Source organism: Mauremys reevesii, linkage group 3, assembly GCF_016161935.1.
Source record: "Mauremys reevesii isolate NIE-2019 linkage group 3, ASM1616193v1, whole genome shotgun sequence".
In the NCBI taxonomy this organism is placed as follows: domain Eukaryota; kingdom Metazoa; phylum Chordata; order Testudines; family Geoemydidae; genus Mauremys; species Mauremys reevesii.
In genome coordinates, this window is record NC_052625.1 from 111,363,512 (window position 1) to 111,376,312 (window position 12,801).

Below are 12,801 nucleotides of genomic sequence, written 5' to 3' on the forward strand. Positions count from 1 at the left end.
TAGAGAGTCTTTGCTTAGAGATAGTGTCACCCTTTGATCTCTCGGTAGTAGAAACAAATAGCCTAGGGGATTTACGAAATGGTTTAGTTCTGTCAAGATAGAATGCAAGAGCCCATCGGACATTGAAGGTATGTAATGCCACTTCCTGTGGAGTCATGTGAGGCTTGGGATAGAATACAGGTAAGTGTATTGGCTGGGTAAGGTGGAAGGTAGACACCACTAAGGGGAGGAATTTGGGGTGGGGTCGCATAGTAACCTTGTCTTTGGAGAAATGGTGCAGGGAGGGTAGGCCATCAGGGCACTTATTTCACCAACCCTTCTCATTGAGGCAACCAAGAAAGCCACTTTCATAGACATGTGGAGCAGGGATGAGGTAGCCAGGAGCTTGAAAGGAGGTTTAATGAGACCGCGGAGAACTAGGTTAAGATTCCAAGAGGCTACTGGTGAATTAATCTCAGGGTAGAGAGTTCTAGTTACATGATAAGTGAAGCTCCACTACAAGCGCTTAGTGGAGTGGACCACATTTGTCTGCATGCATTTAAGGTAGAGTTTAAGCCCTGAAATAACATACTGATTGATGATAGTGGATGAGTACATAGATATGTAGATTCAGAAAGGAGATTCAAAAAAATCTTGTTGTTACCAGTACTGTGTAAGCAAACCATGAATACCCTCTGTTTCAAGAAGGCAGTTTTCTTATTCTGTTAATTTTAAACTATTTATATTTTACATCACAAGATAAATCTAGGAACCATTTTACTCACCTTATCTTTACCCCTAGAGCATCCTACATGGAAGGAAAAACAGAAGCAAACTGAGCTTTATATATCTGGAGAAGGACTCTGCGATCCTTGAACTTTGACCCAGGTATTGAAGCATGATGGGAAATGTAATGCATTATTTTAAGCAATCTGTTGAAGTACCTAGGGATTCCCCCTTAGGTCAGAGGAATCCTCAAGAAGCCAGTTATGCTAGTTTCTGCTAAAATGATCACTAGTGAAAAAGTCAATGGCATTTTAAACAGTCATCTTTAAGTTTCAGGGTTAATGCCCCACTAAGATAAAAGAGTACAATTAAGACTTACGGCTAACGTTTCTGGCTATTTGCAGACTTTGGACAATATTGCTGTGTTATTTACATCCAGATCACATTGGGAAGTTCTCGTCACAATCATAAGGACTTGAAACTCTTTTTTAAAAGAAAGCTCCTGTATGAAGTTGAGAGGTCTGAGTGCTAAACAGGCCTTGGGTAGGAAGCAACCTCTTGCTAATGTCTGCTCTGTTTTAAAGGTGGAAGTTTCAAAGCCACCTAGAGGGGCTGGGTTGACCATTCTTATTACAAATCTATTGAAGCCGGGTGTCCAAATCCATGAAGCATTTTCTTTGAAAATCTCACCCCATGTGTTTATTTAGATGAATTTCCCACAGCTCCCATTGGCCAGGAACAGTGAACCATGGCCACTGGGAACTGCAGGCAGCTGTGCAAATGTAAATGGCCTGGCAGCTTGCCAGCGACTTGCCCTGATGGGCTTGCTTGCGGCCCGCAGGTTGCCCACCACTGCTCAGTGTGGACCTGTACAGGAGAGGGATGACACACAATTCACCTGAAGGTTTCACAGATATTTGCTGATTTCAGAGGCATGGTGAGATTCAGAAATCCTGGGTTCCATTTAGGGCCGGCTCCAGGCACCAGCCCAGCAAGCAGGTGCTTGGGGCGGCCAACAGAGAGGGGCGGCACGCCCGGCTCTTCAGCGGCAATTTGGCGGCAGGTCCCTCACTCCCTCTCAGAGCGAAGGACTTGCCGCTGAAGACTGAAGCGGGGCCGGTAGAGCTGCAGATCGTGACTGTGGCTTTTTTTTTTCCTGCTTGGGGCGGCAAAAACCCTGGAGCCGGCCCTGGTTCCATTTCAGTCTCTAAAGGAGTGTGTCCTCTAGTGCAGTGGTTCTCAACCAGGAGTCTGGGGCCCCTTGTGGGGCCATGAGCAGGTTTCAGGAGGGTCACCAAGCATTCTAGTCTCTAGGGCCCAGGGCAGAAAGCCAAAGCCCCACTGTGCGGGACTGCATCCTGGGGCTCCGAGCCCCACCACCCAGGGCTGATGCCAAAGTCTGAGCAACTTAGCTTCACAGTGCCCCCTGTGGTGTAGGACCCAAGCAATTGCCCTGCTTGGTACCCCCTAGTGCCGGCCCCGGCTTTTATATGCAGAAAAACAGTTGTGGCACAGGTGAGCCGTGGAGTTATTATTGCATGTTTGGGGGCGCCTCAGAGGTTGAGAACCCCTGCTCTAGTGGACAGATTCTTTAGTCCATTCCCCCCTCCCAAACTTGACCCCCCACTTGCCACTTCAACCTGTCCCAGTCCTGTCTCTTCCCCAGCCTAGCTACATGCCCAGTCCCAGTTTCTATTCCTCAGGCTTCTCAGCCTAGTCCCTGTCTCTTTCCCCAGTCAGTTCTAGACTGCCCCCAGAGGCTCAATGAATCCCAATCTCCCCAACCCACTCTCAGTTCCTTTCCCCTCCTACACCTAGTCCCAATCTCTCCCACTCCACAGCTCCTTGTCCGATGTCAGTGTTTCTCCCCAGACAACTGACTTCTGGTCCCCCCACCACATTTCTCCCACCATCTCCCAGTCTCACACCCCTCCCACTCTGGTTCACAGTCTCCTTGCCCAACCAGTTCCAGTCTCCTCTCCCTCTTCAGATTCCCAATCCAGCCTCCTCTCTCATCTCCTCCCTGAGAGCTGCAGGAAAGCTGACAGGTGTGGAGAAGCCCACAGTTCAGAGACATCCCTTAGGGGAAGATCTATTAATAGAGATTTGGTATGTTCTAGTAAAGAGGAGAAGATAGAAGTTGACAAACTACAGGTAGGAGCTGAAGAGAAACAGTTTTGTTTATACTTTGGTTATGTGTTTATGGAGAAATTCTTGATTATAAAAGTGTCTATACTAGTATAAAAGGTAAATTTTATCCTAGTGTGGATATGCCCCGTAAAGGCTAGAAACCCTTTTTAAAATGGACTCTTAGACTCTGCTGTAATCTGACCCTGTTAAGAAGGAGATCCATATATTGGTGTTTGTATTTGGCTGACCAAGGTATCTGGCATAAAAAAGGAAACAAAATGCAACAGCTTATGCTTTTTATTTGTCGAAGTTGATGTTACAAAGCCATTACACTAAATAATGGTATCACAGTCATAATGCGATGTTGCTGCAACACACTTGCACTTCACACAGTGAAACTACTTTAGGAGAATGTTATGCTTGTGGCAGAAGAGATCAAGAAAATACACACAGTGAAAGGAGAAACAGTCTAGGGGCCTGATCCAGTTCTACTGAAGTCACTGGAAAAGCTTCCATTGACTTCAATGGGGTTTGGATCAAGGTCTTACATTTCTAGACTAAACAAGAGCATAAATCTCTCTCTCTCTAGCGCTCTGCCACAGACTCTACATTCTTTTAATGTAGTTTGTGGTTTTAAAAAAGTAGAAATGTATCACTGATTATAAAAGAAATCCTATGTAGAGAGTCTGGTCTTTATAGACCAAAGGAGAAAAAGTGGGAATATTATGGCAGTGATGGCATATTGCATCACCAGTAGCTGGTTGTGCAGTACTACAGCTTCCAAGACAGCTAGTTGCCTGCCCTTGGTGGCATTGCATCTGGCTTTGTATCTGCATGCAAGGTAAGTGAACAGCAATTTAGGTGTATTGGGGAATAAGGGCACAGCTGGAAATGCTGATGGGATCTAGCCAGTTGGTGCCTCTCTAGGGACATATTGTGCTGAAAAGGGGTTCAGGAAAAAAATCAGCCTTGAAGGTTAGTGGGGGGTGGAGGGGGGGGTTGGGGGAGAGATCATCTTTCACTATTAACGAAAATGAAAGCAATGGTCCTCTGGGCAATGGCAATTTTCCCCCAAAATTTCAGTTTTCCTCAAAATGACAAATTTATTCCTCTAAATCTAAAAACCACCTTGAACCTTTAAGAAACAAAATGTATTAATCAAATCTAGGTTCATCTGGAGTGAGATAATTCTTCAAAACTGTCCTAAGATTCTATTTGATTCGTTTCTTATTATACATGTACTCTGAAGCACCACAGCCCTGCATAGTTACGGAAAGCGTGTGTAACATGCACATTACTCTTTAGTTCCTGGTCTACTACAGGATAATAACCTACTACTGCTACCAGTTAAAAAAGATATTGCTTTAGCTAGAGGCCTGTGCCATGGTGCTGAAAGTCGTATGCTCTTCCTCAACTGATGACCCATTTGGGGGTGGATGCCATAACACATGCAATATAGCTTTATGAAGTATATTGAATGATATTTTAATAGAACAGTGCTCAATGTCTAATTCACTAGATGTTCCCCTCCCCCCCTTAGAAGCCATAATGAAAAGGAACCACTGTGTAATGGCTTTCCAGGACTTTAACATACTTGCCAATTGTCTCTATTTTTTATCAAAATATTGATAATTATCTCTCCCTTATAAACTTCTTCCACTCCAATGTAATTAAAAAGATTTAGAAGGTGCCATTATAATTTTCTCCTCAGTGTTTCTGTATATAAAGTTCAAATTCTGGCAGATCAGCTTTAATAACAGACACAATTCTACCGCATTCAAGTGGGAGTAAGACCAACAGGAGCGGTCTTCCTGTGTTATACTTAGTCCATCAAATATCCCTGAGATACAAATGTGGCACAGATTCTTTCCAATTCTCAATATGGTCAACGGCTCTCAGTAAGTGTTCCAGCTCATTAAAAGACTTTTTTCCAGTAGATAAAATAGTGTATTTACAAAATTAGTTGTGAACTAGACAAATTTCACTCCATGGGAAAAGTTGGTAAATATGTTTTTAACTGTAAAATATCAGACACTGGCTGTTTTCTGTCTTGGTAGAAGCTGAGTCCAGTGAGAAGTTCTACATCTCTGACCCGGGCTGTATGAAATCTCATTCGCTCTTCAACCCACAAAGAGTCATGTTTGTGACTCTGCTGGGATAGAGAAACAAGAGAAAAATTAGGGATATTCTGCAGAATTCTGTTTCAAGGATTACACATATAATATGCTAGTGGAAGACTGTTTTTAGAAGTTAAGGCAACAAATTTTCACAAAACCTAACAAAGAAGTTGAAGAGATCAGTGGCTATCAAGCATTTACAAATATAGCTAAACAAATATAGCACTTGGTCTTGTTTTCACAGTTTCATAGATTCCAAGGCCAGAATGGACCATTGTGATCATCTAATCTGACCTCCTGCATAACAAAGACCATAGAACTTCCCCAAAATAATTCCTAGAGCAGATCTTTTAGAAAAACATCCAATCTTGATTTAAAAGTTGTCAATGATGGAGAATCCACCATAATCCTTGGTACATTATTCCAGTGGTTATTTACTCTCAGTTAAAAATGTATGCCTTATTTCCAGTCTGTATTTGTCTAGCTTCAACTTCCAGCCATTGGATCTTTACATCTTTCTCTGCCAGACTGAAGAGCCCATTATCAAATATTAAAAATAACAATTGGCTGTCTTGTATAAAAGGCAATATTAATTTAGCAACGTGATCTTGTAAACTCAAAACGCAACTGATTTTAACCTACTGAGTTATAAAAATGTGGAATCCAGTGGCAGGGGAGGTAATCATGTCAACAGTAATGGATCTGTGTGTCAATTACTGTGATTTGGTGCTGATACTATAGATGTTGCTGTTGAAGTGTCATAATAAGATTCTCTCACTCTATTGTGTTTCAAACCCACCAGCTCTAACCCAGCCACTCTTTACAGTTCAAAAGAGCAAAGCACACAACATAGCTACTTTCACATGTAAATGGATATACCACGCTTCTATAAACCTACCTTTGTAAATGAAATTGTTTAATCTCACTCTAAGACACCATTATAAAATACCACAAAGGACTTTATAGCCATTAACTAATTCATCACTGCTCTGTCTGCAGTGTGAGCCAGGCCTGGCTTCAGATATATACATGGAGCTAAACAAAGGCTACTTACTGCACAGCTTTCACTGTTGTCTGGCCTGTGAGGTACAATGAAAGATAAGGCATCTAGAGCCCCTTCACACTGCAGTGGGGTCTGGGAAATATTTTTACAACTCGTCAGCACAATGAAATAGTGAGTTGGAACCAGAACTTCTGGGTCATGAGTTAATCTGAAATGCAAAGAGGTGGTGTTTTAGATCTACTTCCTCTAAAACTATCAAATTAATGCAGCGCAAAGGCACAATGACACCTGGTGTACTTTAGCAAAACAATTTTTATTAACCTCCTTGGCCCAAGGGAAACCTTCAGAAGCTTAGCACTAGAATATGCCAGTAGAATACTCTGAGCTTTGAAGGGCATTCTAGATTGCTGTCACACAAGCCAAGTTTGGCTGGCTTGATGGTCTGAAGAGTAGGTCTAGTGATGGTTTCAAAAAGAGTAAACCATGATTTGTCATAAAAATAGGTGAGAATCTAAAGTAGATTATTGGCAGAGTTCAGAGCTCTGGCTCAGTTAAAGGAACGCCCAGCTCATCTGTCATTTTGAACCAATCTTGCCAACTATAAGAAAATAGCAAATCTTTACAGAGAAGTCTATCAATAGAATTTAGCCAGTTACTTTGAATCAGGAAGGAATCAGACTACCAAGGACAATGGGCTCCTTCCATTGCTCCTGTTTCCTCCAGTACTGGAGGCAGTCTCATGGAGTTCTAGGTAAAACCCATTCTTCCACCTGGGAGCTGTGGCAGCTGTACCTAACATACAGGGTTTGTGATTCCATACTTCTGGGGTGTTTTTTTTTTACTTCTCTTTTGTTGGGCTATTAGCTTTAAAGTGATGTGTTTGGAGCTATGTGACTAGCTACACATTAGCTGATGTATTCTGCCAGGAGCTCCTCTTGTGAGATAATTTTTTTGGCAAGTAGTTGTCATAATTATTATGAAATGATAAAAAAAAAGGAAAGAAAAAAAATCAGTATTAGAAAGGAGAAACTTCCCACCTCTTCACTTTTTCTGGAGTATCGTACAGCCCATTGGAGTCATAATCGAACACAGGGCCACTGACTACATTGACACCATTTCTTGCCAGAGTGTATTTTGGCAGCAGAACATCATAGAAATAGTTCCATATCACTGGAATACAATATGGTAGTGGAAAATGTTATGTCAGGGGGAGAAGTTTTGAAAATAATTGCACTGGGTATTTATCAGTATACAAACAGCTACAATGAAGATAGAAGAAAAGAGGTGTTTATTGTTAGTCTCCAAAGTTCTCCCCATGCCTCTGAGAGACTGATGTCCCAGTTAAGAGTGAGCTACCTTATGTTCCCCATGTGAAATATAACTGTACTAGGCTGATGCAGAACTGCTTAGCTGGGGGAGTAGTTCTGTATCTAGTTTCTTAGACACCAACTCAATCCCCCTGTGCCCTACATGCTCCATCTCACTCATGCATGTCTAGTTTGCACATCCCTTCTCTGCTAGATGTGAGATTGTTGCCCTTATTACTACAGCAGACCAGATTTCAGATAGGAAATTCAGGTACAAGACCATCTTTGAGCCTAGAAAGCATTCCTAAACTAGGAACTGGTGTCAATTATTTAACTTTATCCATGTCCACTAAGGACACACTGCCCAAAATACACGCAGGTGAAATTCAGACAGGAGGAAAAATAAGCAACAAAACATTGTAAAATGTTAAATTAAGAAATGAGTTCTGGGCCTTTGTTTACATGGGACCAGAGACTGGGAACCCCAAACTCATTGTGGCGAGCAGTTATTCACATGAGCAATTCCACTGACTTTAGTGGAACTACTCAAATGAGTAACTCCTTGTCCATGTAAGCAAGGAGTTCACAGTCTGGCCCAATTGTTACCAATTTTCTTGGCTGTGACTTAATTTACAGAGGCAGCTGAGCCTGGAATCTTTTGCAATGACTTGGAAACAAGCCAAATCAGCGATGCTTTTGCATGTAAATAAATGTACATAATTACCTTTAAACTCATGATACATTGGCACAATGTTGCTGTTAAGTAGAACTTCATAGGAACTCTTCCTTGTGTCTTTTCTTAGATCTAAAAGAAATGAATGATAAACAACTATTCATTACTTTGTAGGGTCACTTGGAAAGCCATGAGATACCAGCTACATGGAGGTTAAATAGATCAACTTAACAATGTTACTGTGGGTCTGACCTATTTCAAAAGAGTAAATGCATTTGGGGCCTGATTCTGCTCTCACTGAAGTCAATGCGGGGGTCTATTCATTCTCTTAAATGGGTGTTGGACCACGTGGATAGAGAATGAAGCAATCTCGGCAGCAGCTCCAGTAAGTGCAGTTGTCAAATATAAAGTGGACACATTCCTGAAAATGTAAAAATCAGTGCACACTTTTAGATTTCACTGGTCACCTCTGGATCTCAGCATGAGTTTTAGGGACTACTACCAACTCATTCTGCCTGCAGAATAGATGCAAAAAAGTAGAAGGGCTCAGCTCTATCTAAACCTAGAAGATTCTGCCCTAGCACCCAAAACTTAGTGTTAAATGCTCAAATAATCAAAAAGAAATAATGCCAGATAATACCTGCCCGGCACCTTGTGTAGCTGTTTACATCTGTGCAAATTAGGGACAAAATGCTACTGGAGCAGAAGAGCAGTGTTTCACATTCACTTTGCACAGGTATAAATAGTTACACAAAGTGTTAGAGAATCAGGCCCAAAATATTTAAGCGCAAACAATTAATTATTTTACGGAAGACCTGATGTGGGACAATACTGTAGTTCAGATATAAAATGTGGTCCATTCTAGTTGATTAAAGGAAGTTTCCCACTGAATGCTACACCCTAGTATTTGACATGAGCATTCCTGTACACAAAATGTGGGTTTTTTTTAAATAGTAACAGCCACTTAGGAAGAAAGTTTGAAACTTGCACTATTTGTATTTTCCCAATTCATAAGTCTTGATTCAGAGTTCATAAACTCTTCCCCCATTTCTGTGTGAGGTGTCATGTTAGAAACTTGGCTACCTCGCAAACCTCCAGAAGGACGGTGAAAATAATTCCATGCTGTTGTTTAAAGGGATGAAGAATGTTCTGACGCAAAGGTTTTCATCTAGTGAATCAATACACAGTAACTAAGAGGGCAGGCCTAGCCAGTTACACTTTTCACAGCTGGTAAAATCCTGGCCTCATTAATGTCAATGGCAAAATTTCCATCAATTTCAGTGGAGCCAGGATTTCACGCAGTATTGGTCTAGCTGTAAATGTTTTGCAAGTAATTTTCCTCCTTTGCTTTATTCAAGACACCCTGAATTGTCTTTGGTGACAGTGGAAGTAAGAACATCATGAGCATCCTGCCAACTGCCAAAGTAAAGTTTTGAGATTCCTATTCTTTCCATGTTAGCATAAATGGTAGATTGAAATGGACTATACTGCAAATGGCTTAGCAGTAGGAACCTCATGCCTTCAGTTAATTCCCTGGATCTTTTTATTACAAAGGGTGCCCCTTCACTATTGCATGAACAAAACATAGGGATGACAGAACTCAGACAAATTGTGTGAAGACGACGGTGAATTTACTTGGAGGGAAAAGGAATCCGTAGCTCAGTTGACGGTGATTTTTGTAAAATGAACAAGTCTTGCTAGAACTAGAAGGGATACGAATGTCCACATGTAAACAGTTGGACAAGTTTTCCACAGAGGCAGTCCGGTTATCCTATTGAACAGAAACAGAATAATAATTTGCTGTACAAATAGCTGAGTCACTATCATAGTTCACTTCCATATTTGTGTTTACAAAACCCTAAAAAATTGTCTGCAATTGTCCTTAATTGTGTGAGGAGACTAAGTTTCAGAAGGATTAAATGTTATTTTGCATCCTTATTTTGATGAGGCAAAAATTGCTTCATAGGAGTATCTTATAAATAAGATGACAGAACCGAGGCATTCCACGTGCTATGGGAAGGAATTCCCTTATCAAAAGAAAACCTAGATGTGCATGATAGAAGTGCCTGAGAGCCTTCAGGAGGTGTTGTGGCGGTGAAGTGTTTTAGCAGTCCTGGATTTTATTTTTTGTGAAGTACTTGTTTGCCTGTAGCTTATTCTTAAGTCTATTTTTGTATGATATGTAGTATTTTAAATAACACATATTTATTGAAAATCCTGCAATTTCCCCAAGAAATCAGACTGAATAACATTCTCTGCTGATCCTAAATTGTTTTTAATCTAAGACCATTCTAAGAAAAATATTTCTATGAAATAAAGTAATTTTCTATACCATCGTGTGTGTTTCGGTCTATTTTACTTTAAAGATGCTTGCCATGGATTCATGTGAATATTTATTGCAATTTTAGCGGTGAGTATTTAGAAAGTGACATCAGGAATCAGTGTATTTGGCAACATGTTATTGTTAGCCTCATCCAATATTTAAGAATTGGATTTGGTTCTTGTCATCAGTTACTGTCAGTATCTCAAGACAAAAACACAGGTTACTGGGCTTAATGCTGAGATAACTTGGTGAAATTTAATGGCCTGTTTTATAGTGGAGGTCAGACTAGGTGATCTAATGGTCCCATCTAGCCTTTTAGTCATAGATGGGCTTCCTGCTTTGAGAAAGGGAAGGAACAGGTCAAGGACCTGCCTGGTTTCTCATCATACACTAGTCACACAGAAACTACATAGGATGTCCTTTAGAAAAGGCCCCTGGTACATGAAACCATTCTTAACCTGTCTGGTCATTAAATGACAGACCTGCGGGTGGCAATTTTGCAACAGGAAAGCTTCAAAAACAGACTCCAACGAGAAACTGCTGAGCTGGAATTGATATGCAAACTAGATACAATCAACTTAGGTTTGAATAGGGACTGGGAATGGCTGAGCCATTACAAACATTGAATCTATCTCCCCTTGTAAGTATTCTCACACTTCTTATCAAACTGTCTGTACTGGGCTATCTTGATTATCACTTCACAAGTTTTTTTCTTACTTAATTGGCCTCTCAGAGTTGGTTAGACAACTCCCACCTTTTCATGCTCTCTGTATGTGTGTGTGTATATATATATATATATATCCTCAATATATGTTCCATTCTATGCATCCGAAGAAGTGGGCTGTAGCCCATGAAAACTTATGCTCAAATAAATTTGTTAGTCTCTAAGGTGCCACAAGAACTCCTGTTCTTTTTGCATTCTTAACATGGGGGTTCCAGATGCAGCCACTACCATGGAGGCTATGGACCCACTCTGCCAAGGAGTTGGCCCATCCAGAGACCCAAAGCCAGAGTGGATTCACAGGGCCTCTCCACCAATGGCTTTGGCTACTGGAGATTGCCACAGTGTCTGGGGATCTGCTGGTTTCTAGAGACAGAACTGCAGCTCACTTCAGGGAAGGGAGAGGAGCCACAGTCCATCCACTGTATGTTTTCCTCCCTCCATTCCCATTCCTGTGGGTGTTTTCATGGGACATATGCTATGGGCAACTATTATGTGAATCTTGGGGCAACAAACATTCAAAAGCAGAGCTGCTTCCAGCCTTGAAATTCCAGTTTACAAAAAACAATTAAAAAAACCTCTGATGAAAAAGGGTAACAGGAGGAAGAACAAAGCATTATAGAAGCCAGCAAATACTTACGTATTTGCTAACAGTGTAAGCACTCCACAAAGTCATATTGAGATCCTGGCTGTATCCATTCACATACTGGTGATGGTAAAGGAGGTAATATGTGCTTCTCTTCTGTAGAACCCTGGGCCTCCCATAAGGCAAACTGTATTTCTCGATCCTCTTTACTAGAGCAGAAACAGGGTTTATTACAAGTTCTATACACTTTGCATATTTGTTGAGATTTTCTGCAGTGCACCTTCATATTTCTTGTGATGGCAAGTTCTTGCCACAATTTCCAACTACCACACAGAAAAATCATGATTAAGACAAGAGGAAGAGAAAGGTACTACTAGCCTGCAGAGCACTTCCAGGATCATGCAACTAACCAATATCTGATATTTAAATATATAGTAGAATTAAACTCAAAGAGGAAATAATGCATTTTGCCATTTAAAATTAGAAATGGTCCTAAATTTCCCCAAAATCTGGGTGGGTGTTTCAGTTCAAGTGTTTCTTCTGGAACCCACCACTCAGTGTTTAGGGAGAGACAATGACTAGTTGATAGGTTTGGAATATGTTGAAAAGATAGGGACGGACTTCAGTTTTACTGAAGCCGTGCAACTAAATAGTAAGTCATTTAATTGACTTTGATTTCGATGTATCTCTTTGAAGTCCTTTAATTAATCAATGACTTAGTGAAATGTTGATTAGTCCTTCATCGGGATGTACACTTAGTTCCACAATGAATTACTGTCGTAGCCAGAGACTGTTCCTTACACCCTTTTTCTACCAACTGGCCTGAGAAAGCAGGAAAAAAAATGCCATTACAATATATTTACACCGTAATTGCAATGCAACTACAGTACAGTGTAATTACAGTCACTCTAATAAAAAGCATGCCTGATTTTTCCATATAGTGCAGAATAATTCAGGACAGCGAACATTTTAATGTTTTTGCACCACTGTAATTGTGTGTGGCTCCTTTCCCTGTGTGGCTATGAACTATTCTTTTCTTTACAATCCAGAAGGGATTTATCTGTTTGCTTTCTGCACAATAGTCACTGTGGGTTTTTTTAATCTGTAGTGACTCCTTTCACTTGTACAGTAGAATCCCAGAGTTACAAACACCTCGGGATTGGGGGTTATTTGTAATTCTGAAATGTTTGTAACTCGGAACAAACATTATGGTTGTTCTTTCAAAAGTTTATAACT

The 12,801-nt window shown here is 40.9% G+C and overlaps 1 protein-coding gene across 3 annotated transcripts in view; it reads right to left on the minus strand.

Annotated features, from left to right (window-relative positions):
- Positions 1-3,118: 3,118 nt before the first annotated feature.
- Positions 3,119-12,801, minus strand: part of ENPP1 (ectonucleotide pyrophosphatase/phosphodiesterase 1) — a 74,357-nt gene continuing 64,674 nt past the window's right edge. Inside the window, exons 20-25 of one of the 3 annotated variants that reach the window (XM_039531928.1) lie at positions 11,620-11,774; positions 9,571-9,706; positions 7,987-8,067; positions 6,993-7,125; positions 6,007-6,163; positions 3,119-4,987 (exon numbers count right to left, since the gene is read on the minus strand). In XM_039531928.1, coding sequence (XP_039387862.1) covers positions 4,817-4,987; positions 6,007-6,163; positions 6,993-7,125; positions 7,987-8,067; positions 9,571-9,706; positions 11,620-11,774 — 833 coding nt within the window. In that variant the 3' untranslated portion in view covers positions 3,119-4,816. Of the gene's footprint in view, positions 4,988-6,006; positions 6,164-6,992; positions 7,126-7,986; positions 8,068-9,570; positions 9,707-11,619; positions 11,775-12,801 lie in introns of those variants that run through there. The other 2 variants (XM_039531929.1, XM_039531930.1) reach the window with 2 other exon arrangements.